Raw genomic sequence first — 25145 nt, forward strand, 5'->3', positions numbered from 1 at the left:
GAGGAGAGTGAGTGGAGGACACAGATGATATGGAGGGTGAGGCTACAGGAGGAGAGTGAGTAGAGGACACAGATGATATGGAGGGCGAGGCTGCAGGAGGAGAGTGAGTGGAGGACACAGATGATATGGAGGGTGAGGCTACAGGAGGAGAGTGAGTAGAGGACACAGATGATATGGAGGGTGAGGCTGCAGGAGGAGAGTGAGTAAAGGACACAGATGATATGAAGGGTGAGGCTGCAGGAGGAGGAGAGTGAGTAGAGGACACAGATGATATGGAGGGTGAGGCTGCAGGAGGAGAGTGAGTAGAGGACACAGATGATATGGAGGGTGAAGCTGCAGGAGAAGAGTGAGTAGAGGACACAGATGATATGGAGGGTGAGGCTGCAGGAGGAGAGTGAGTAGAGGACACAGATGATATGGAGGGTGAGGCTGCAGGAGGAGAGTGAGTGGAGGACACAGATGATATGGAGGGTGAGGCTGCAGGAGGAGAGTGAGTAGAGGACACAGATGATATGGAGTGTGAGGCTGCAGGAGGAGAGTGAGTGGAGGACACAGATGATATGGAGGGTGAGGCTGCAGGAGGAGAGTGAGTAGAGGACACAGATGATATGGAGGGTGAGGCTGCAGGAGGAGGAGGAAAGTGAGTAGAGGACACAGATCATATGGAGGGTGAGGCTGCAGGAGGAGAGTGAGTAGAGGACACAGATGATATGGAGGGTGAGGCTGCAGGAGGAGAGTGAGAGAGGAGGACACAGATGATATGGAGGGTGAGGCTGCAGGAGGAGAGTGAGTAGAGGACACAGATGATATGGAGGGTGAAGCTGCAGGAGAAGAGTGAGTAGAGGACACAGATGATATGGAGGGTGAGGCTGCAGGAGGAGAGTGAGTAGAGGACACAGATGATATGGAGGGTGAGGCTGCAGGAGGAGAGTGAGTAGAGGACACAGATGATATGGAGGGTGAGGCTGCAGGAGGAGAGTGAGTGGAGGACACAGATGATATGGAGGGTGAGGCTGCAGGAGGAGAGTGAGTGGAGGACACAGATGATATGGAGGGTGAGGCTGCAGGAGGAGGAGAGTGAGTAGAGGACACAGATGATATGGAGGTTGAGGCTGCAGGAGGAGGAGAGTGAGTAGAGGACACAGATGATATGGAGGTTGAGGCTGCAGGAGGAGAGTGAGAGAGGAGGACACAGATGATATGGAGGGTGAGGCTGCAGGAGGAGAGTGAGTAGAGGACACAGATGATATGGAGGGTGAAGCTGCAGGAGAAGAGTGAGTAGAGGACACAGATGATATGGAGGGTGAGGCTGCAGGAGGAGAGTGAGTAGAGGACACAGATGATATGGAGGGTGAGGCTGCAGGAGGAGAGTGAGTAGAGGACACAGATGATATGGAGGGTGAGGCTGCAGGAGGAGAGTGAGTGGAGGACACAGATGATATGGAGGGTGAGGCTGCAGGAGGAGAGTGAGTAGAGGACACAGATGATATGGAGGGTGAGGCTGCAGGAGGAGAGTGAGTAGAGGACACAGATGATATAGAGGATGAGGCTGCAGGAGGAGAGTGAGTGGAGGACACAGATGACATGGAGGGTGAGGCTGCAGGAGGAGAGTGAGAGAGGAGGACACAGATGATATGGAGGGTGAGGCTGCAGGAGGAGAGTGAGTAGAGGACACAGATGATATGGAGGGTGAAGCTGCAGGAGAAGAGTGAGTAGAGGACACAGATGATATGGAGGGTGAGGCTGCAGGAGGAGAGTGAGTAGAGGACACAGATGATATGGAGGGTGAGGCTGCAGGAGGAGAGTGAGAGAGGAGGACGCAGATGATATGGAGGGTGAGGCTGCAGGAGGAGAGTGAGTAGAGGACACAGATGATATGGAGGGTGAAGCTGCAGGAGAAGAGTGAGTAGAGGACACAGATGATATGGAGGGTGAGGCTGCAGGAGGAGAGTGAGTAGAGGACACAGATGATATGGAGGGTGAGGCTGCAGGAGGAGAGTGAGTAGAGGACACAGATGATATGGAGGGTGAGGCTGCAGGAGGAGAGTGAGAGAGGAGGACACAGATGATATGGAGGGTGAGGCTGCAGGAGGAGAGTGAGTGGAGGACACAGATGATATGGAGGGTGAGGCTGCAGGAGGAGAGTGAGTGGAGGACACAGATGATATGGAGGGTGAGGCTGCAGGAGGAGGAGAGTGAGTAGAGGACACAGATGATATGGAGGTTGAGGCTGCAGGAGGAGAGTGAGAGAGGAGGACACAGATGATATGGAGGGTGAGGCTGCAGGAGGAGAGTGAGTAGAGGACACAGATGATATGGAGGGTGAAGCTGCAGGAGAAGAGTGAGTAGAGGACACAGATGATATGGAGGGTGAGGCTGCAGGAGGAGAGTGAGTAGAGGACACAGATGATATGGAGGGTGAGGCTGCAGGAGGAGAGTGAGTGGAGGACACAGATGATATGGAGGGTGAGGCTGCAGGAGGAGAGTGAGTAGAGGACACAGATGATATGGAGTGTGAGGCTGCAGGAGGAGAGTGAGTGGAGGACACAGATGATATGGAGGGTGAGGCTGCAGGAGGAGAGTGAGTAGAGGACACAGATGATATGGAGGGTGAAGCTGCAGGAGAAGAGTGAGTAGAGGACACAGATGATATGGAGGGTGAGGCTGCAGGAGGAGAGTGAGTAGAGGACACAGATGATATGGAGGGTGAGGCTGCAGGAGGAGAGTGAGTGGAGGACACAGATGATATGGAGGGTGAGGCTGCAGGAGGAGAGTGAGTAGAGGACACAGATGATATGGAGGGTGAGGCTGCAGGAGGAGAGTGAGTGGAGGACACAGATGATATGGAGGGTGAGGCTGCAGGAGGAGAGTGAGTAGAGGACACAGATGATATGGAGGGTGAGGCTGCAGGAGGAGGAGGAGAGTGAGTAGAGGACACAGATGATATAGAGGATGAGGCTGCAGGAGGAGAGTGAGTGGAGGACACAGATGACATGGAGGGTGAGGCTGCAGGAGGAGAGTGAGAGAGGAGGACACAGATGATATGGAGGGTGAGGCTGCAGGAGGAGAGTGAGTAGAGGACACAGATGATATGGAGGGTGAAGCTGCAGGAGAAGAGTGAGTGGAGGACACAGATGATATGGAGGGTAAAGCTGCAGGAGAAGAGTGAGTAGAGGACACAGATGATATGGAGGGTGAGGCTGCAGGAGGAGAGTGAGTAGAGGACACAGATGATATGGAGGGTGAGGCTGCAGGAGGAGAGTGAGTAGAGGACACAGATGATATGGAGGGTGAGGCTGCAGGAGGAGAGTGAGTAGAGGACACAGATGATATGGAGGGTGAGGCTGCAGGAGGAGAGTGAGTAGAGGACACAGATGACATGGAGGGTGAGGCTGCAGGAGGAGAGTGAGTAGAGGACACAGATGATATGGAGGGTGAGGCTGCAGGATGAGAGTGGAGGACACAGATGATATGGAGGGTGAGGCTGCAGGAGGAGAGTGAGTGGAGGACACAGATGATATGGAGGGTGAGGCTGCAGGAGGAGAGTGAGTAGAGGACACAGATGATATGGAGGGTGAAGCTGCAGGAGGAGAGTGAGTGGAGGACACAGATGATATGGAGGGTGAGGCTGCAGGAGGAGAGTGAGTAGAGGACACAGATGATATGGAGGCTGAGGCTGCAGGAGGAGAGTGAGTAGAGGACACAGATGATATGGAGGGTGTAGCTGCAGGAGGAGAGTGAGTAGAGGACACAGATGATATGGAGGGTAAAGCTGCAGGAGAAGAGTGAGTAGAGGACACAGATGATATGGAGGGTGAGGCTGCAGGAGGAGAGTGAGTAGTGGTCACAGATGATATGGAGGGTGAGGCTGCAGGAGGAGAGTGAGTGGGGGACACAGATGATATGGAGGGTGAGGCTGCAGGAGGAGAGTGAGTGGAGGACACAGAGGATATGGAGGGTGAGGCTGCAGGAGGAGAGTGAGTGGAGGACACAGATGATATGGAGGGGGAGGCTGCAGGAGGAGAGTGAGTGGGGGACACAGATGATATGGAGGGTAAAGCTGCAGGAGAAGAGTGAGTAGAGGACACAGATGATATGGAGGGTGAGGCTGCAGGAGGAGAGTGAGTAGAGGACACAGATGACATGGAGGGTGAGGCTGCAGGAGGAGAGTGAGTGGAGGACACAGATGATATGGAGGGTGAGGCTGCAGGAGGAGAGTGAGTGGAGGACAGAGAGGATATGGAGGGTGAGGCTGCAGGAGGAGAGTGAGTGGAGGACACAGATGATATGGAGGGTGAGGCTGCAGGATGAGAGTGGAGGACACAGATGATATGGAGGGTGAGGCTGCAGGAGGAGAGTGAGTGGAGGACACAGATGATATGGAGGGTGAGGCTGCAGGAGGAGAGTGAGTGGAGGACACAGATGATATGGAGGGTGAGGCTGCAGGAGGAGAGTGAGTGGAGGACACAGATGATATGGAGGGTGAGGCTGCAGGATGAGAGTGGAGGACACAGATGATATGGAGGGTGAGGCTGCAGGAGGAGAGTGAGTGGAGGACACAGATGATATGGAGGGTGAGGCTGCAGGAGGAGAGTGAGTGGAGGACACAGATGATATGGAGGGTGAGGCTGCAGGAGGAGAGTGAGTGGAGAACACAGATGATATGGAGGGTGAGGCTGCAGGATGAGAGTGGAGGACACAGATGATATGGAGGGTGAGGCTGCAGGAGGAGAGTGAGTGGAGGACACAGATGATATGGAGGGTGAGGCTGCAGGATGAGAGTGGAGGACACAGATGATATGGAGGGTGAGGCTGCAGGAGGAGAGTGAGTGGAGGACACAGATGATATGGAGGGTGAGGCTGCAGGAGGAGAGTGAGTAGAGGACACAGATGATATGGAGGGTGAAGCTGCAGGAGGAGAGTGAGTAGAGGACACAGATGATATGGAGGGTAAAGCTGCAGGAGAAGAGTGAGTAGAGGACACAGATGATATGGAGGGTGAGGCTGCAGAAGGAGAGTGAGTAGAGGACACAGATGATATGGAGGGTGAGGCTGCAGGAGGAGAGTGAGTGGGTGACACAGATGATATGGAGGGTGAGGCTGCAGGAGGAGGAGGAGAGTGAGTAGAGGACACAGATGATATGGAGGGTGAGGCTGCAGGAGGAGAGTGAGTAGAGGACACAGATGACATGGAGGGTGAGGCTGCAGGAGGAGAGTGAGTGGAGGACACAGATGATATGGAGGGTGAGGCTGCAGGAGGAGAGTGAGTGGAGGACACAGAGGATATGGAGGGTGAGGCTGCAGGAGGAGAGTGAGTGGAGGACACAGATGATATGGAGGGTGAGGCTGCAGGATGAGAGTGGAGGACACAGATGATATGGAGGGTGAGGCTGCAGGATGAGAGTGAGTGGAGGACACAGATGATATGGAGGGTGAGGCTGCAGGAGGAGAGTGAGTGGAGGACACAGATGATATGGAGGGTGAGGCTGCAGGAGGAGAGTGAGTGGAGGACACAGATGATATGGAGGGTGAGGCTGCAGGATGAGAGTGGAGGACACAGATGATATGGAGGGTGAGGCTGCAGGAGGAGAGTGAGTGGAGGACACAGATGATATGGAGGGTGAGGCTGCAGGATGAGAGTGGAGGACACAGATGATATGGAGGGTGAGGCTGCAGGAGGAGAGTGAGTAGAGGACACAGATGACATGGAGGGTGAGGCTGCAGGAGGAGAGTGAGTGGAGGACACAGATGATATGGAGGGTGAGGCTGCAGGAGGAGAGTGAGTGGAGGACACAGAGGATATGGAGGGTGAGGCTGCAGGAGGAGAGTGAGTGGAGGACACAGATGATATGGAGGGTGAGGCTGCAGGATGAGAGTGGAGGACACAGATGATATGGAGGGTGAGGCTGCAGGAGGAGAGTGAGTGGAGGACACAGATGATATGGAGGGTGAGGCTGCAGGAGGAGAGTGAGTGGAGGACACAGATGATATGGAGGGTGAGGCTGCAGGAGGAGAGTGAGTGGAGGACACAGATGATATGGAGCGTGAGGCTGCAGGAGGAGAGTGAGTGGAGGACACAGATGATATGGAGGGTGAGGCTGCAGGATGAGAGTGGAGGACACAGATGATATGGAGGGTGAGGCTGCAGGAGGAGAGTGAGTGGAGGACACAGATGATATGGAGGGTGAGGCTGCAGGATGAGAGTGGAGGACACAGATGATATGGAGGGTGAGGCTGCAGGAGGAGAGTGAGTGGAGGACACAGATGATATGGAGGGTGAGGCTGCAGGAGGAGAGTGAGTGGAGGACACAGATGATATGGAGGGTGAGGCTGCAGGAGGAGAGTGAGTGGAGGACACAGATGATATGGAGGGTGAGGCTGCAGGATGAGAGTGGAGGACACAGATGATATGGAGGGTGAGGCTGCAGGAGGAGAGTGAGTGGAGGACACAGATGATATGGAGGGTGAGGCTGCAGGAGGAGAGTGAGTGGAGGACACAGATGATATGGAGGGTGAGGCTGCAGGAGGAGAGTGAGTGGAGAACACAGATGATATGGAGGGTGAGGCTGCAGGATGAGAGTGGAGGACACAGATGATATGGAGGGTGAGGCTGCAGGAGGAGAGTGAGTGGAGGACACAGATGATATGGAGGGTGAGGCTGCAGGAGGAGAGTGTGTGGAGGACACAGATGATATGGAGGGTGAGGCTGCAGGATGAGAGTGGAGGACACAGATGATATGGAGGGTGAGGCTGCAGGAGGAGAGTGAGTAGAGGACACAGATGATATGGAGGGTAAAGCTGCAGGAGAAGAGTGAGTAGAGGACACAGATGATATGGAGGGTGAAGCTGCAGGAGGAGAGTGAGTAGAGGACACAGATGATATGGAGGGTAAAGCTGCAGGAGAAGAGTGAGTAGAGGACACAGATGATATGGAGGGTGAGGCTGCAGGAGGAGAGTGAGTAGAGGACACAGATGATATGGAGGGTGAGGCTGCAGGAGGAGAGTGAGTGGGGGACACAGATGATATGGAGGGTGAGGCTGCAGGAGGAGGAGGAGAGTGAGTAGAGGACACAGATGATATGGAGGGTGAGGCTGCAGGAGGAGAGTGAGTAGAGGACACAGATGACATGGAAGGTGAGGCTGCAGGAGGAGAGTGAGTGGAGGACACAGATGATATGGAGGGTGAGGCTGCAGGAGGAGAGTGAGTGGAGGACACAGAGGATATGGAGGGTGAGGCTGCAGGAGGAGAGTGAGTGGAGGACACAGATGATATGGAGGGTGAGGCTGCAGGATGAGAGTGGAGGACACAGATGATATGGAGGGTGAGGCTGCAGGAGGAGAGTGAGTAGAGGACACAGATGATATGGAGGGTGAGGCTGCAGGAGGAGAGTGAGTGGAGGACACAGAGGATATGGAGGGTGAGGCTGCAGGAGGAGAGTGAGTGGAGGACACAGAGGATATGGAGGGTGAGGCTGCAGGAGGAGAGTGAGTGGAGGACACAGAGGATATGGAGGGTGAGGCTGCAGGAGGAGAGTGAGTGGAGGACACAGATGATATGGAGGGTGAGGCTGCAGGATGAGAGTGGAGGACACAGATGATATGGAGGGTGAGGCTGCAGGAGGAGAGTGAGTAGAGGACACAGATGATATGGAGGGTGAGGCTGCAGGAGGAGAGTGAGTGGAGGACACAGAGGATATGGAGGGTGAGGCTGCAGGAGGAGAGTGAGTGGAGGACACAGATGATATGGAGGGTGAGGCTGCAGGATGAGAGTGGAGGACACAGATGATGTGGAGGGTGAGGCTGCAGGAGGAGAGTGAGTGGAGGACACAGATGATATGGAGGGTGAGGCTTCAGGAGGAGAGTGAGTGGAGGACACAGATGATATGGAGGGTGAGGCTGCAGGAGGAGAGTGAGTGGAGGACACAGATGATATGGAGGGTGAGGCTGCAGGATGAGAGTGGAGGACACAGATGATATGGAGGGTGAGGCTGCAGGAGGAGAGTGAGTGGAGGACACAGATGATATGGAGGGTGAGGCTGCAGGAGGAGAGTGAGTGGAGGACACAGATGATATGGAGGGTGAGGCTGCAGGAGGAGAGTGAGTGGAGGACACAGATGATATGGAGGGTGAGGCTGCAGGATGAGAGTGGAGGACACAGATGATATGGAGGGTGAGGCTGCAGGAGGAGAGTGAGTGGAGGACACAGATGATATGGAGGGTGAGGCTGCAGGATGAGAGTGGAGGACACAGATGATATGGAGGGTGAGGCTGCAGGAGGAGAGTGAGTGGATGACACAGATGATATGGAGGGTGAGGCTGCAGGAGGAGAGTGTGTGGAGGACACAGATGATATGGAGGGTGAGGCTGCAGGATGAGAGTGGAGGACACAGATGATATGGAGGGTGAGGCTGCAGGAGGAGAGTGAGTGGAGGACACAGATGATATGGAGGGTGAGGCTGCAGGAGGAGAGTGAGAGGAGGAGGACACAGATGATATGGAGGGTGAGGCTGCAGGAGGAGAGTGAGTGGAGGACACAGATGATATGGAGGGTGAGGCTGCAGGAGGAGAGTGAGAGGAGGAGGACACAGATGATATGGAGGGTGAGGCTGCAGGAGGAGAATGAGTAAAGGACACAGATGATATGGAGGGTGAGGCTGCAGGAGGAGAGTGAGTGGAGGACACAGATGATATGGAGGGTGAGGCTGCAGGATGAGAGTGGAGGACACAGATGATATGGAGTGTGAGGCTGCAGGAGGAGAGTGAGTAGAGGACACAGATGACATGGAGGGTGAGGCTGCAGGAGGAGAGTGAGTGGAGGACACAGATGATATGGAGGGTGAGGCTGCAGGAGGAGAGTGAGTGGAGGACACAGATGATATGGAGGGTGAGGCTGCAGGATGAGAGTGGAGGACACAGATGATATGGAGGGTGAGGCTGCAGGAGGAGAGTGAGTGGAGGACACAGATGATATGGAGGGTGAGGCTGCAGGAGGAGAGTGAGTGGAGGACACAGATGATATGGAGGGTGAGGCTGCAGGAGGAGAGTGAGTGGAGGACACAGATGATATGGAGGGTGAGGCTGCAGGATGAGAGTGGAGGACACAGATGATATGGAGGGTGAGGCTGCAGGAGGAGAGTGAGTGGAGGACACAGATGATATGGAGGGTGAGGCTGCAGGAGGAGAGTGAGTGGAGGACACAGATGATATGGAGGGTGAGGCTGCAGGAGGAGAGTGAGTGGAGGACACAGATGATATGGAGGGTGAGGCTGCAGGATGAGAGTGGAGGACACAGATGATATGGAGGGTGAGGCTGCAGGAGGAGAGTGAGTGGAGGACACAGATGATATGGAGGGTGAGGCTGCAGGATGAGAGTGGAGGACACAGATGATATGGAGGGTGAGGCTGCAGGAGGAGAGTGAGTGGAGGACACAGATGATATGGAGGGTGAGGCTGCAGGAGGAGAGTGTGTGGAGGACACAGATGATATGGAGGGTGAGGCTGCAGGATGAGAGTGGAGGACACAGATGATATGGAGGGTGAGGCTGCAGGAGGAGAGTGAGTGGAGGACACAGATGATATGGAGGGTGAGGCTGCAGGAGGAGAGTGAGTAGAGGACACAGATGATATGGAGGGTGAGGCTGCAGGATGAGAGTGGAGGACACAGATGATATGGAGGGTGAGGCTGCAGGAGGAGAGTGAGTAGAGGACACAGATGATATGGAGGCTGAGGCTGCAGGAGGAGAGTGAGTAGAGGACACAGATGATATGGAGGGTGAAGCTGCAGGAGGAGAGTGAGTAGAGGACACAGATGATATGGAGGGTGAGGCTGCAGGAGGAGTGTGAGTAGAGGACACAGATGATATGGAGGGTAAAGCTGCAGGAGAAGAGTGAGTAGAGGACACAGATGATATGGAGGGTGAGGCTGCAGGAGGAGAGTGAGTAGAGGACACAGATGATATGGAGGGTGAGGCTGCAGGAGGAGAGTGAGTGGGGGACACAGATGATATGGAGGGTGAGGCTGCAGGAGGAGGAGGAGAGTGAGTAGAGGACACAGATGATATGGAGGGTGAGGCTGCAGGAGGAGAGTGAGTAGAGGACACAGATGACATGGAGGGTGAGGCTGCAGGAGGAGAGTGAGTGGAGGACACAGTTGATATGGAGGGTGAGGCTGCAGGAGGAGAGTGAGTGGAGGACACAGAGGATATGGAGGGTGAGGCTGCAGGAGGAGAGTGAGTGGAGGACACAGATGATATGGAGGGTGAGGCTGCAGGAGGAGAGTGAGTAGAGGACACAGATGATATGGAGGGTGAGGCTGCAGGAGGAGAGTGAGTGGAGGACACAGAGGATATGGAGGGTGAGGCTGCAGGAGGAGAGTGAGTGGAGGACACAGATGATATGGAGGGTGAGGCTGCAGGATGAGAGTGGAGGACACAGATGATATGGAGGGTGAGGCTGCAGGAGGAGAGTGAGTAGAGGACACAGATGATATGGAGGGTGAGGCTGCAGGAGGAGAGTGAGTGGAGGACACAGATGATATGGAGGGTGAGGCTGCAGGAGGAGAGTGAGTGGAGGACACAGATGATATGGAGGGTGAGGCTGCAGGAGAAGAGTGAGTGGAGGACACAGATCATATGGAGGGTGAGGCTGCAGGAGGAGAGTGAGTAGAGGACACAGATGATATGGAGGGGGAGGCTGCAGGAGGAGAGTGAGTGGAGGACACAGATGATATGGAGGGTGAGGCTGCAGGAGGAGAGTGAGTAGAGGACACAGATGATATGGAGGGTGAGGCTGCAGGAGGAGAGTGAGTGGAGGACACAGATGATATGGAGGGTGAGGCTGCAGGAGGAGAGTGAGTAGAGGACACAGATGATATGGAGGGTGAAGCTGCAGGAGGAGAGTGAGTGGAGGACACAGATGATATGGAGGGTGAGGCTGCAGGAGGAGAGTGAGTAGAGGACACAGATGATATGGAGGGTGAGGCTGCAGGAGGAGAGTGAGTAGAGGACACAGATGATATGGAGGGTGAGGCTGCAGGAGGAGAGTGAGTGGAGGACACAGATGATATGGAGGGTGAAGCTGCAGGAGGAGAGTGAGTAGAGGACACAGATGATATGGAGGGTGTAGCTGCAGGAGGAGAGTGAGTAGAGGACACAGATGATATGGAGGGTGAGGCTGCAGGAGGAGAGTGAGTGGAGGACACAGATGATATGGAGGGTGAGGCTGCAGGAGGAGAGTGAGTAGAGGACACAGATGATATGGAGGGTGAGGCTGCAGGAGGAGAGTGAGTGGAGGACACAGATGATATGGAGGGTGAGGCTGCAGGAGGAGAGTGAGTAGAGGACACAGATGATATGGAGGGTGAAGCTGCAGGAGGAGAGTGAGTGGAGGACACAGATGATATGGAGGGTGAGGCTGTAGGAGGAAAGTGAGTAGAGGACACAGATGATATGGAGGGTGAGGCTGCAGGAGGAGAGTGAGTGGAGGACACAGATGATATGGAGGGTGAGGCTGTAGGAGGAAAGTGACACGGAATAGTATCCCACCTCCGTCAGCTCCACGTTGATAGGATCCCCAATGACCGTGTCATCCTCCTGCCTGTATCCCGCATACCGAATTAGCTGACTATTCCAGATCCTGAAATCTGAGGTTCCATCTATTCTCTGAGGGAAGATGGTGATGGCCGACCTATGGATAGAAGGCAGAGGTGTGACAGAATGCTACGCCTGGAGGCCAGAGCCACCGCCATTTGGTGGCATGTGGATGGCAGCTGGAGATGTCGGGACTGTACGTGGGCTGTACAGAGTGGATCTAATCATCTTTCTGCAAATATAAAACATATACATGAGGAATCTCAGGGTAACCATCCCAGCTCAGCTGCTGTCATCTCTGTCCCTCCTCTGGTGATTCCCGCTGCCTCTTGGTGCGGTGGGGCCGGCTGGCCTAGATTAGTCAGCCTGGAGGTAGGACACATAGCACTGCCCTAGGAGCAGCCACCCATCATGAGAAGGTAGATGCAGAACAGGCGTATCCTGGGAGTGAACGCTGCCAACTTCCGATCTCCCGGGCACGGCCAGGCCTGGTCCTCTATGTGGGAGATTTGTTAGGGGATGTGGTGCAATGTGTCCGTACAATTAACAAGAATCTCAGCCCCCAAAAAGGAAAACATTTTATTCATATACTGTATATACACAATGATAACAGTAATATATTACAATACAAATTGAAGCGTTGCCTTAATAACGGTGAATGTCATTTATTGTAATTGTTCCCTTCCTCTGGTTTCTCTCTGTGATTCCCAGGTGGGGGTGGGAGTGGGGGTTGCGAGGACCGGCATATAATGGAACCTTCTTACTAAGACGCTCGCTTTCAATTACTGAGATAGGCATCCAGCCGGATACAGGGGTGCAGCTAACAAAATTTGGTGACGAGTAAGATTAAAGAGTCTCTTATTGAGGCAACTTTTTATTAAATCCACGCCAAGAGATACTCCGTTACCCTGGCGGTACTAACATTAGTAAGAGGAACCAATACAGGTTGAGTATCCCTTATCCAAAATTAAAAATCCCACATTTTTTGTTCCCCTATTGAGATAATGACACATATATATCTATATACTATATCTATATATACACATAATATATATGTCATTATCTCAGTAGGGGACCCAAAAATGTGGGATTTTGAATTCTGGATAAGGGATACTCAACCTGTAATAAATATTTTATCCACTACTCATTGGAAAATGCCTTAGGCTTACTCTGTTATTGCTTTTTCAAATGGATGGAGGCTGCGCTCACAGGAGGAAAAAATGCTAACGAGTGCTGCTGGACCTGAAGGCGTCCTACCTCCTGCAGTGGAATTTACAACATGGAATGGTCAGCGCGCTCATTAGTGGAAATTGAGAGATGGGAAAGAAGGTGTTGCGGGATGGAATACAGCTATAGGTATATGGATGTAGGTTTAAGGCAATGATCAATCTAATGATGGTTTCTAATCATTCACTTTATTATAGTATAGAGTGTTCGGATATAGGTGGTCATTCAGAGTTGTTCGCTCGGTAAATTTCTTCGCATCGCAGCGATTTTCCGCTTAGTGCGCATGCGCAATGTTCGCACTGCGACTGCGCCAAGTAAATTTGCTATGCAGTTAGGAATTTTACTCACAGCTTTTTCTTCGTTCTGGTGATCGTAATGTGATTGACAGGAAGTGGGTGTTTCTGGGCGGAAACAGGCCGTTTTATGGGCGTGTGGGAAAAAACGCTACCGTTTCTGGGAAAAACGCGGGAGTGGCTGGAGAAATGGAGGAGTGTCTGGGCGAACGCTGGGTGTGTTTGTGACGTCAAACCAGGAACGAAACTGACTGAACTGATCGCAGTGGCCGAGTAAGTCTCGAGCTACTCAGAAACTGCACAGAGATGTCTTTTCGCAATATTGCGAATCTTTCGTTCGCAATTTTAAGAAGCTAAGATTCACTCCCAGTAGGCGGCGGCTTAGCGTGTGTAAAGCTGCTAAAAGCAGCTTGCGAGCGAACAACTCGGAATGAGGGCCATAGTTTGCAGGCTGCCCTTCTATCAGCAACCTCCTTATCATGATTTCATGGTTCCTTATTACACCGTTCCTTCACCACTGTCAGGTGTGTCCTGCAGACTACCCTTTGCAAGGTATACCTTCCTAATGGTATACCAAAAATGAACTCCAGCTCAGGTAAATGTCAGGTGTACCCTGTGGGTCACCTTTACCATAGGAGTGGTGGGTACCTATGTTCCCTCTGAAGCTGTGTCTTACTTGAATGTTTGGGGGGTATGACCAGTGCGGCGTCCCGCCTGTCAGTCCCCTCTCATGTGCAGCACTGAGGTGTGGGGTCGTGGGCTGTGTGTCTTACACTTACCGCCGGGGGCAGGTCTCTGCCTACCGCCGGTGACCGCGTCTCTTCCTTCCCCACCTCAGGCTATCAGTCCTCTTCCTCAGTGTCCTCTGTCTCCTTTGGTCCGCGCGCTGCCCCAGCAGCCGCCGGTCTCCTCCGTCCACGGGTCCCGTCTACCACTTCCGGGTTCGCGCGTCACGTGCGATGTCACATGAGCGCTCTGTCTGGGGTGAATTCTGCTGCGTTCTCTTCTCCGGCCGGAGAGGGAGATCTGTGGATGAATGTGGTGTTAATTAGCAAGTTCCCTTTGACAAAGGCATCCGTGCTGAAACGCGTTGGGAACTTGCTAATTAACACCACATTCAGCCCACACACAGCCCACGACCCCACACCTCAGTGCTGCACATGAGAGGGGACTGACAGGCGGGACGCCGCACTGGTCATACCCCCCAAACATTCAAGTAAGACACAGTTTCAGAGGGAACATAGGTACCCACCACTCCTATGGTAAAGGTGACCCGCAGGGTACACCTGACATTTACCTGAGCTGGGGTTCATTTTTGGTATACCATTAGGAAGGTATACCTTGCAAAAGGGTAGTCTGCAGGACACACCTGACAGTGGTGAAGGAACGGTGTAATAAGGAACCATGAAATCATTATAAGGAGGTTGCTGATAGAAGGGCAGCCTGCAAACTATATCCGAACACTCTATACTATAATAAAGTGAATGATTAGAAACCATCATTAGATTGATCATTGCCTTAAACCTACATCCATACACAAACAAACTGACACATCCATATACCTATAGCTGTATTCCATCCCGCAACACCTTCTTTCCCCTCTCTCAATTTCCACTAATGAGCGCGCTGACCATTCCATGTTGTAAATTACTCTGTTATTGGCAGCCTGATTCCAGGTAAGTAGGCCTCACCATGCAAAGTGATGGGGACCTATCGCTGGTGGAATCCTAGATCCTTATGATATACAAATAGGGTTAAGCCCTACTACTGTAAAAAAGGCCTATCACTAACAAGAAGACCACTATAGACCCCAGTATTATCTCTGTGTATGCCAATATCAGTACTTACCTCCCTTCATCAGGTCTCACTCAGTTAGTCTACCACTTAATCTAAACCTCTCCTCCTAGAGACCTAGACCATCCAGTGAGGCCAGCAGGACATTTACTTGGAATAAGCATGACCTACCAAGCCAGCCAGCCTGATAATAGTGGTCGTGGCCTGTACAAGCACAATATCCATCTTACAACACCTTCAAAGGCTACAGGGTCCTGGGTGGAACCATAGTGTAAGTGAATGACGTAGCCACGTAGGACACGCATAGACAGCCGGCACCATGCTCCACCACTAGGATTCTGGCCCATAACATTTGGTGGGGAGCTGTCCCAGCCTAAGCCTAGAGGTACCAGCAGCTGCCACCACATAAGGAGAACAACCTTCCTATGTCCAGCAAGGAGAAGTACCGTTACGCAAAATGCCAGGCACACAGCTGCCCCAAACTAGCAGATAACCACAGCAGCACCAGTGCGGCAGAAAAGCAGGACCAGGAGAGGAAGGATAAAGGATGAAGGACAGTGGCTACAGGTTATGTGCACCAGCAGACACCATGACTGATAAAGTATCAGTATTCCAGGGGAAGTGTAGTCCATAGTGACCAGCACTCATACCTGATGTTCCCTTTGTTGGTGGCATACTTGATGTGGTTGCAAATGTAGGTGAACATCTCATGCGTGCTTCTACAATCCCTGGCATCAAATACCTGCAGAGGGAAACAGACGTGCGGGTCACTGGACGGGACACGCACCTATGCCAAATCCAAGGAGACATTGTAAACTATCTGCAGATGTACAAACAAACTAGGAGCTCCCCACTTATATCCTCCAAACTCCCCCGGTGGCAAGTACCTGAAGCTTTGACCACTGAATCCTGCCCACACATCGTGCTGCGTTCCTCCATGCCTGCTTGGCCCCAAAGATCAGCTCAGTCTCCTTGAGTTGATAGGTTCCTGTGGCCAGAATCTCCTGTTCCACCTCCTTCAGGCGCTCCACGTGAGCCTTCGACTGCGATCTGGGGCAACAATTGTGAAATTGTTGACAATTTATTTACTTATTTTTTAAGAAAACTTTATTGATGAATGAATGAATGAATGAGAGGCAAACAGCAGGAGGCCTATGCAGAGGTCCATAAAATAGAACAGACACAAACAATAAGAACATGTAATAACCACGAGCGTATGAGGAGCATCAACAGTGCATGTATACATTGTATGGATTCATCCAATTTTATAGTGAACACTGGAGAATAGAGAAAAAGAAGAAGCATACGAGTAATGGAAGGACAGACAGTAGGGTGAGTAGGGTGACCGACCACATAGAAAAAGATGGAGAAAAGAAAAAGAGGGGAGGGGAAGAGAGCTGGACGTATCTACAGAATTATTGGGTAGAAACTGGTGGTGGGGAAATCTTGTCCATGTACAGAGTGAAGGTCGAAGGTCCACGGCTACCATGTTTTAGTAAAGCTTTTGGAAGAGTCTCATAGAAGTCTAGTCACGTATACTTTATCAATAACCTCCTCACGGCTGCGGCTACAGCTGCTAATTGACACGTAGCCACTAGGACCAAATGCCAGAACAGTGAGCATTGATGGCAAGTGGCGTCAGGAAGCAGAAAAGGGATATTTAAGGCTTTTACAGTACTAGCAAGGGTGCCAATCTCATTCCAAAAGGAAACAAGCTTGGGGCAGCTCCACCATGTATGCAGAAATGACCCAACGTCTGATCCACATCTCCTGCATTAGTTTGCATTGTATTCAGCCTGGAGGGAATAGCGTACCATCTACAAAACAGTCTCTATAATGCGCACACAGATGGAACTAGATGCCACTTTGGCATATATGTCTTCCCAATCCACCGTATCTAAGGTTTCTCCCAGGTCAGCCTCCCAAGCCATCTCATGAGAATCTCTTGTCCCGGAACAAGGAAGCGTAAGTTCTACATACAGATTGGAGATAGTGTCTGTGGCCCGGAGGAGTAAGGATTCTGTGGCAGTGAGGCGGATGTAGACAGTACGCTCAAGGAGTTTGGAGGCAAAGGGAGGAGAGAGATGGGTCGGTAGTAGAAGAGAGTGAGAGATGGGTCGGTAGTTGGAGTGAGAGATGGGTCGGTAGTTGGAGAGAGTGAGAGATGGGTCGGTAGTTGGAGAGAGTGAGACATGGGTCGGTAGTAGAAGAGAGTGAGAGATGGGTCGGTAGTAGAAGAGAGTCAGAGATGGGTCGGTAGTTGGAGAGAGTGAGAGATGGGTCGGTAGTTGGAGAGAGTGAGAGATGGGTCGGTAGTTGGAGAGAGTGAGAGATGGGTCGGTAGTTGGAGAGAGTGAGAGATGGGTCGGTAGTTGGAGAGAGTGAGAGATGGGTCGGTAGTAGAAGAGAGTGAGAGATGGGTCGGTAGTAGAAGAGAGTCAGAGATGGGTCGGTAGTTGGAGAGAGTGAGAGATGGGTCGGTAGTTGGAGAGAGTGAGAGATGGGTCGGTAGTTGGAGAGAGTGAGAGATGGGTCGGTAGTTGGAGAGAGCGAGAGATGGGTCGGTAGTTGGAGAGAGCGAGAGATGGGTCGGTAGTTGGAGAGAGCGAGAGATGGGTCGGTAGTTGGAGAGAGCGAGAGATGGGTCGGTAGTTGGAGAGAGCGAGAGATGGGTCGGTAGTTGGAGAGAGCGAGAGATGGGTCGGTAGTTGGAGAGAGCGAGAGATGGGTCGGTAGTTGGAGAGAGTGAGAGATGGGTCGGTTATTGGAGAGAGTGAGAGATGGGTCGGTAGTTGGAGAGAGTGAGAGATGGGTCGGTAGATGGAGAGAGTGAGAGATGGGTCGGTAGTTGGAGAGAGTGAGAGATGGGTCGGTAGTTGGAGAGAGTGAGAGATGGGTCGGTTATTGGAGAGAGTGAGAGATGGGTCGGTAGTTGGAGAGAGTGAGAGATGGGTCGGTAGATGGAGAGAGTGAGAGATGGGTCGGTAGTTGGAGAGAGTGAGAGATGGGTCGGTAGTTGGAGAGAGTGAGAGATGGGTCGGTAGTTGGAGAGAGTGAGAGATGGGTCGGTAGTTGGAGAGAGTGAGAGATGGGTCGGTAGTTGGAGAGAGTCAGAGATGGGTCGGTAGTTGGAGAGAGTCAGAGATGGGTCGGTAGTTGGAGAGAGTCCGAGATGGGTCGGTAGTTGGAGAGAGCGAGAGATGGGTCGGTAGTAGAAGAGAGTGAGAGATGGGTCGGTAGTAGAAGAGAGTGAGAGATGGGTCGGTAGTAGAAGAGAGTGAGAGATGGGTCGGTTGTTGGAGAGAGTGAGAGATGGGTCGGTAGTTGTAGAGAGTGAGAGATGGGTCGGTAGTTGGAGAGAGTGAGAGATGGGTCGGTAGTTGTAGAGAGTGAGAGATGGGTCAGTAAAAGAAGAGAGTGAGAGATGGGTCAGTAATAGAAGAGAGTGAGAGATGGGTCGGTGGTTGGAGAGAGTGAGAGATGGGTCGGTGGTTGGAGAGAGTGAGAGATGGGTCGGTGGTTGGAGAGAGTGAGAGATGGGTCGGTAGTAGAAGAGAGTGAGAGATGGGTCGAGATGGGTCGGTAGTTGGAGAGAGCGAGAGATGGATCGGTAGTTGGAGAGAGTGAGAGATGGATCGGTCGTTGGATAGAGTGAGAGATGGTCGGTAGTAGAAGAGAGTGAGAGATGGGTCGGTAGTTGGAGAGAGCGAGAGATGGGTCGGTAGTAGAAGAGAGTGAGAGATGGGTCGGTAGTAGAAGAGAGTGAGAGATGGGTCGGTAGTAGAAGAGAGTGAGAGATGGGTCGGTTGTTGGAGAGAGTGAGAGATGGGTCGGTAGTTGTAGAGAGTGAGAGATGGGTCGGTAGTTGGAGAGAGTGAGAGATGGGTCGGTAGTTGTAGAGAGTGAGAGATGGGTCAGTAAAAGAAGAGAGTGAGAGATGGGTCAGTAATAGAAGAGAGTGAGAGATGGGTCGGTGGTTGGAGAGAGTGAGAGATGGGTCGGTGGTTGGAGAGAGTGAGAGATGGGTCGGTGGTTGGAGAGAGTGAGAGATGGGTCGGTAGTAGAAGAGAGTGAGAGATGGGTCGAGATGGGTCGGTAGTTGGAGAGAGCGAGAGATGGATCGGTAGTTGGAGAGAGTGAGAGATGGATCGGTCGTTGGATAGAGTGAGAGATGGTCGGTAGTAGAAGAGAGTGAGAGATGGGTCGGTAGTTGGAGAGAGTGAGAGATGGGTCGGTAGTTGGAGAGAGTGAGAGATGGGTCGGTAGTTGGAGAGAGTGAGAGATGGGTCGGTAGTTGGAGAGAGTGAGAGATGGGTCGGTAGTTGGAGAGAGCGAGAGATGGGTCGGTAGTTGGAGAGAGCGAGAGATGGGTCGGTAGTTTGAGAGAGCGAGAGATGGGTCGGTGGTTGGAGAGAGCGAGAGATGGGTCGGTAGTTGGAGAGAGCGAGAGATGGGTCGGTAGTTGGAGAGAGCGAGAGATGGGTCGGTAGTTGGAGAGAGCGAGAGATGGGTCGGTAGTTGGAGAGAGCGAGAGATGGGTCGGTAGTTGGAGAGAGTGAGAGATGGGTCGGTAGTTGGAGAGAGCGAGATGGGTCGGTAGTTGGAGAGAGCGAGATGGGTCGGTAGTTGGAGAGAGTGAGATGGGTCGGTAGTCGGTAGTTGGAGAGAGTGAGAGATGGGTCGGTAGTTGGAGAGAGTGAGAGATGGGTCGGTAGTTGGAGAGAGCGAGAGATGGGTCGGTAGTTGGAGAGAGCGAGAGATGGGTCGGTAGTTGGAGAGAGCGAGAGATGGGTCGGTAGTTGGAGAGAGCGAGAGATGGGTCGGTAGTTGGAGAGAGCGAGAGATGGGTCGGTAGTTGGAGAGAGTGAGATGGGTCGGTAGTCGGTAGTTGGAGAGAGTGAGAGATGGGTTGGTAGTTGGAGAGAGTGAGAGATGGGTTGGTAGTTGGAGAGAGTGAGAGATGGGTCGGTAGTTGGAGAGTAAGAGATGGGTCGGTAGTTGGAGAGAGCGAGAGATGGGTCGGTAGTTGGAGAGAGCGAGAGATGGGTCGGTAGTTGGAGAGAGTGAGATGGGTCGGTAGTCGGTAGTTGGAGAGAGTGAGAGATGGGTCGGTAGTCGGTAGTTGGAGAGAGTGAGAGATGGGTCGGTAGTTGGAGAGAGTGAGAGATGGGTCGGTAGTTGGAGAGAGTGAGAGATGGGTCGGTAGTTGGAGAGAGTGAGATGGGTCGGTAGTTGGTAGTTGGAGAGAGTGAGAGATGGGTTGGTAGTTGGAGAGAGTGAGAGATGGGTTGGTAGTTGGAGAGAGTGAGAGATGGGTCGGTAGTTGGAGAGTAAGAGATGGGTCGGTAGTTGGAGAGAGCGAGAGATGGGTCGGTAGTTGGAGAGAGTGAGATGGGTCGGTAGTCGGTAGTTGGAGAGAGTGAGAGATGGGTCGGTAGTCGGTAGTTGGAGAGAGTGAGAGATGGGTCGGTAGTTGGAGAGAGTGAGAGATGGGTCGGTAGTTGGAGAGAGTGAGAGATGGGTCGGTAGTTGGAGAGAGCGAGAGATGGGTCGGTAGTTGGAGAGAGCGAGAGATGGGTCGGTAGTTGGAGAGAGTGAGAGATGGGTCGGTAGTTGGAGAGAGTGAGAGATGGGTCGGTAGTTGGAGAGAGCGAGAGATGGGTCGGTAGTTGGAGAGAGTGAGATGGGTCGGTAGTTGGTAGTTGGAGAGAGTGAGAGATGGGTTGGTAGTTGGAGAGAGTGAGAGATGGGTTGGTAGTTGGAGAGAGTGAGAGATGGGTCGGTAGTTGGAGAGTAAGAGATGGGTCGGTAGTTGGAGAGAGCGAGAGATGGGTCGGTAGTTGGAGAGAGCGAGAGATGGGTCGGTAGTTGGAGAGAGTGAGATGGGTCGGTAGTTGGTAGTTGGAGAGAGTGAGAGATGGGTTGGTAGTTGGAGAGAGTGAGAGATGGGTTGGTAGTTGGAGAGAGTGAGAGATGGGTCGGTAGTTGGAGAGTAAGAGATGGGTCGGTAGTTGGAGAGAGCGAGAGATGGGTCGGTAGTTGGAGAGAGCGAGAGATGGGTCGGTAGTTGGAGAGAGTGAGATGGGTCGGTAGTCGGTAGTTGGAGAGAGTGAGAGATGGGTCGGTAGTCGGTAGTTGGAGAGAGTGAGAGATGGGTCGGTAGTTGGAGAGAGTGAGAGATGGGTCGGTAGTTGGAGAGAGTGAGAGATGGGTCGGTAGTTGGAGAGAGTGAGAGATGGGTCGGTAGTTGGAGAGAGTGAGAGATGGGTCGGTAGTTGGAGAGAGTGAGAGATGGGTCGGTAGTTGGAGAGAGTGAGAGATGGGTCGGTAGTTGGAGAGAGTGAGAGATGGGTCGGTAGTTGGAGAGAGTGAGAGATGGGTCGGTAGTTGGAGAGAGTGAGAGATGGGTCGGTAGTTGGAGAGTAAGAGATGGGTCGGTAGTTGGAGAGAGCGAGAGATGGGTCGGTAGTTGGAGAGAGCGAGAGATGGGTCGGTAGTTGGAGAGAGTGAGATGGGTCGGTAGTCGGTAGTTGGAGAGAGTGAGAGATGGGTTGGTAGTTAGAGAGAGTGAGAGATGGGTCGGTAGTTGGAGAGAGTGAGAGATGGGTCGGTAGTTGGAGAGTAAGAGATGGGTCGGTAGTTGGAGAGAGCGAGAGATGGGTCGGTAGTTGGAGAGAGCGAGAGATGGGTCGGTAGTTGGAGAGAGTGAGATGGGTCGGTAGTCGGTAGTTGGAGAGAGTGAGAGATGGGTCGGTAGTCGGTAGTTGGAGAGAGTGAGAGATGGGTCGGTAGTTGGTAGTTGGAGAGAGTGAGAGATGGGTCGGTAGTTGGAGAGAGTGAGAGATGGGTCGGTAGTTGGAGAGAGTGAGAGATGGGTCGGTAGTTGGAGAGAGTGAGAGATGGGTCGGTAGTTGGAGAGAGTGAGAGATGGGTCGGTAGTTGGAGAGAGTGAGAGATGGGTCGGTAGTTGGAGAGAGTGAGAGATGGGTCGGTAGTTGGAGAGAGTGAGAGATGGGTCGGTAGTTGGAGAGAGTGAGAGATGGGTCGGTAGTTGGAGAGAGTGAGAGATGGGTCGGTAGTTGGAGAGAGTGAGAGATGGGTCGGTAGTTGGAGAGAGTGAGAGATATGTTGGTAGTTGGAGAGAGTGAGAGATGGGTCGGTAGTTGGAGAGTAAGAGATGGGTCGGTAGTTGGAGAGAGCGAGAGATGGGTCGGTAGTTGGAGAGAGCGAGAGATGGGTCGGTAGTTGGAGAGAGCGAGAGATGGGTCGGTAGTCGGTAGTTGGAGAGAGTGAGAGATGGGTTGGTAGTTGGAGAGAGTGAGAGATGGGTTGGTAGTTGGAGAGAGTGAGAGATGGGTCGGTAGTTGGAGAGAGTGAGAGATGGGTCAGTAGTTGGAGAGAGCGAGAGATGGGTCGGTAGTTGGAGAGAGTGAGAGATGGGTCGGTAGTTGAAGAGAGCGAGAGATGGTTCGGTAGTTGGAGAGAGTGAGAAATGGGTCGGTAGTTGGAGAGAGTAAGAAATGGGTCGGTAGTTGGAGAGAGTGAGAGATGGGTCGGTAGTTGGAGAGAGTAAGAAATGGGTCGGTAGTTGGAGAGAGTGAGAGATGGGTCGGTAGTTGGAGAGAGAGATGGGTCGGTAGTTGGAGAGAGTGAGAGATGGGTCGGTAGTTGGAGAGAGTGAGAGATGGGTCGGTAGTTGGAGAGAGTGAGAGATGGGTCGGTAGTTGGAGAGAGCGAGAGATGGGTCGGTAGTTGGAGAGAGCGAGAGATGGGTCGGTAGTTGGAGAGAGTGAGAGATGGGTCGAGATGGGTCGGTAGTTGGAGAGAGCGAGAGATGGGTCGGTAGTTGGAGAGAGTGAGAGATGGGTCGGTAGTTGGAGAGAGTGAGAGATGGGTGGGTAGTTGGATAGAACGCGAGATGGGTCGGTAGTTGGAGAGAGTGAGAGATGGGTCGGTAGTTGGAGAGAGTGAGAGATGGGTCGGTAGTTGGAGAGAGTGAGAGATGGGTCGGTAGTTGGAGAGAGTGAGAGATGGGTCGGTAGTTGGAGAGAGTGCTAGATGGGTCGGTAGTTGGGAGAGCGAGAGATGGGTCGGTAGTTGGAGAGAGTGAGAGATGGGTCGGTAGTTGGAGAGAGTGAGAGATGGGTCGGTAGTTGGAGAGAGTGCTAGATGGGTCGGTAGTTGGGAGAGCGAGAGATGGGTCGGTAGTTGGAGAGAGTGAGAGATGGATCGGTAGTTGGAGAGAGTGAGAGATGGGTCGGTAGTTGGAGAGAGTGAGATGGGTCAGTAATAGAAGAGATTGAGAGGTGGGTCAGTAATAGAAGAGAGTGAGAGATGGGTCAGTAATAGAAGAAAGTGAGAGATGGGTCGGTAGTTGAAGAGAGCGAGAGATGGGTCGGTAGTTGGAGAGAGTGAGAGATGGGTCAGTAATAGAAGAGAGTGAGAGATGGGTCGGTAGTTGGAGAGAGTGAGAGATGGGTCGGTAGTTGAAGAGAGCGAGAGATGGGTCAGTAATAGAAGAGAGCGAGAGATGGGTCGGTAGTTGGAGAGAGTGAGAGATGGATCGGTAGTTGGAGAGAGTGAGAGATGGGTCGGTAGTTGAAGAGAGTGAGAGATGGGTCGGTAGTTGAAGAGAGTGAGAGATGGGTCGGTAGTTGGAGAGAGTGAGAGATGGGTCAGTAATAGAAGAGAGTGAGAGATGGGTCAGTAATAGAAGAGAGTGAGAGATGGGTCGGTAGTTGGAGATAGTGAGAGATGGGTCGGTAGTTGGAGAGAGTGAGAGATGGGTCGGTAGTTGGAGAGAGTGAGAGATGGGTCAGTAATATGAGAGAGTGAGAGATGGGTCAGTAATAGAAGAGAGTGTTAAGTTGGCCACAGGCTAGAACAGGGTTGGGGAACCTTTGGCCCTCTAGCTGTTGTTGAACTACACATACCAGCATGCCTTGCTACAGGTTTGCTATTTGGCCATGCTAAACCAGTTGCAGGACATGCTGGGATGTGTAGTTCAACAGCAGCTGGAGGGCTGAAGGTTCCCCATCCCTGCACTAGAGCGACGGCCAGTTCCCATTGGTCTGGACCAGCAGAGATTGATCGCGCACACTGACCTGGGTCGCTGGTGATATATTCTGACGGTCCAGCAGAAGGGCCGAACGGAAGAGAGCGCTAATGACCCACAGGAGCGCGCAATCATGTGTACACGCTGCATGATGTAGACAATTCGTCGCTACGAAACAGTAAATTGTCCCGACAATGTGCAGGTGTGTACCCGGCTTTAGGATCAAGGGTAAGAATAGGGGAGACAAGGGAATGCTTGAAGGCTGAGGGGACAGTGCCTGATGAGAGGGAGAGATTGAGGAGGTGGGCAACATGGGAGCGGGCAGAAGAAGGGAGGCAGCGGAGGAGGGATAGGGTCAAGGGAGGAGGTGGTGGTGGGGGGACCGGATGAGGGCCATGACTTCATCTCAAGATACAGGGTAAAAGGAGTCAGAGTTGGTGAGATGGATGGGAGGGTGGTCAGAGATACTGTAATATGTTATATTGTGTAATGAATAAATGCTCATTGTATGTACAGGAGAAGCCTCTCTGCAGCAGTCATTACATTGTATGTACAGGAGAAGCCTCTGCGGCAGTCATTACATTGTATGTACAGGAGAAGCCTCTCTGCAGCAGTCATTACATTGTATGTACAGGAGAAGCCTCTGCGGCAGTCATTACATTGTATGTACAGGAGAAGCCTCTCTGCAGCAGTCATTACATTGTATGTACAGGAGAAGCCTCTCTGCAGCAGTCATTACATTGTATGTACAGGAGAAGTCTCTCTGCAGCAGTCATTACATTGTATGTACAGGAGACGTCTCTCTGCAGCAGTCATTACATTGTATGTACAGGAGAAGCCTCTCTGCAGCAGTCATTACATTGTATGTACAGGAGAAGCCTCTCTGCAGCAGTCATTACATTGTATGTACAGGAGAAGCCTCTCTGCAGCAGTCATTACATTGTATGTACAGGAGAAGCCTCTCTGCAGCAGTCATTACATTGTATGTACAGGAGAAGCCTCTCTGCAGCAGTCATTACATTGTATGTACAGGAGAAGCCTCTCTGCAGCAGTCATTACATTGTATGTACAGGAGAAGCCTCTCTGCGGCAGTCATTACATTGTATGTACAGGAGAAGCCTCTCTGCGGCAGTCATTACATTGTATGTACAGGAGAAGTCTCTCTGCAGCAGTCATTACATTGTATGT

General features: G+C 52.4%; 1 protein-coding gene across 6 annotated transcripts in view; it reads right to left on the reverse strand.

The window, feature by feature from the left end:
- Positions 1–25145, reverse strand: part of NOS3 (nitric oxide synthase 3) — a 271255-nt gene that overhangs the window by 65677 nt on the left and 180433 nt on the right. For all 6 annotated transcript variants that reach the window (XM_063924659.1, XM_063924656.1, XM_063924657.1 and 3 more), the window contains 3 exons: positions 15790–15952; positions 15553–15644; positions 11544–11685 (listed from right to left, as the gene is read on the reverse strand). In XM_063924659.1, the coding sequence (XP_063780729.1) occupies positions 11544–11685; positions 15553–15644; positions 15790–15952 (397 nt within the window). The remainder of the gene's footprint in view (positions 1–11543; positions 11686–15552; positions 15645–15789; positions 15953–25145) is intronic.

This window comes from Pseudophryne corroboree, chromosome 5 (assembly GCF_028390025.1).
Source record: "Pseudophryne corroboree isolate aPseCor3 chromosome 5, aPseCor3.hap2, whole genome shotgun sequence".
Taxonomy (NCBI): Eukaryota; Metazoa; Chordata; class Amphibia; order Anura; family Myobatrachidae; genus Pseudophryne; species Pseudophryne corroboree.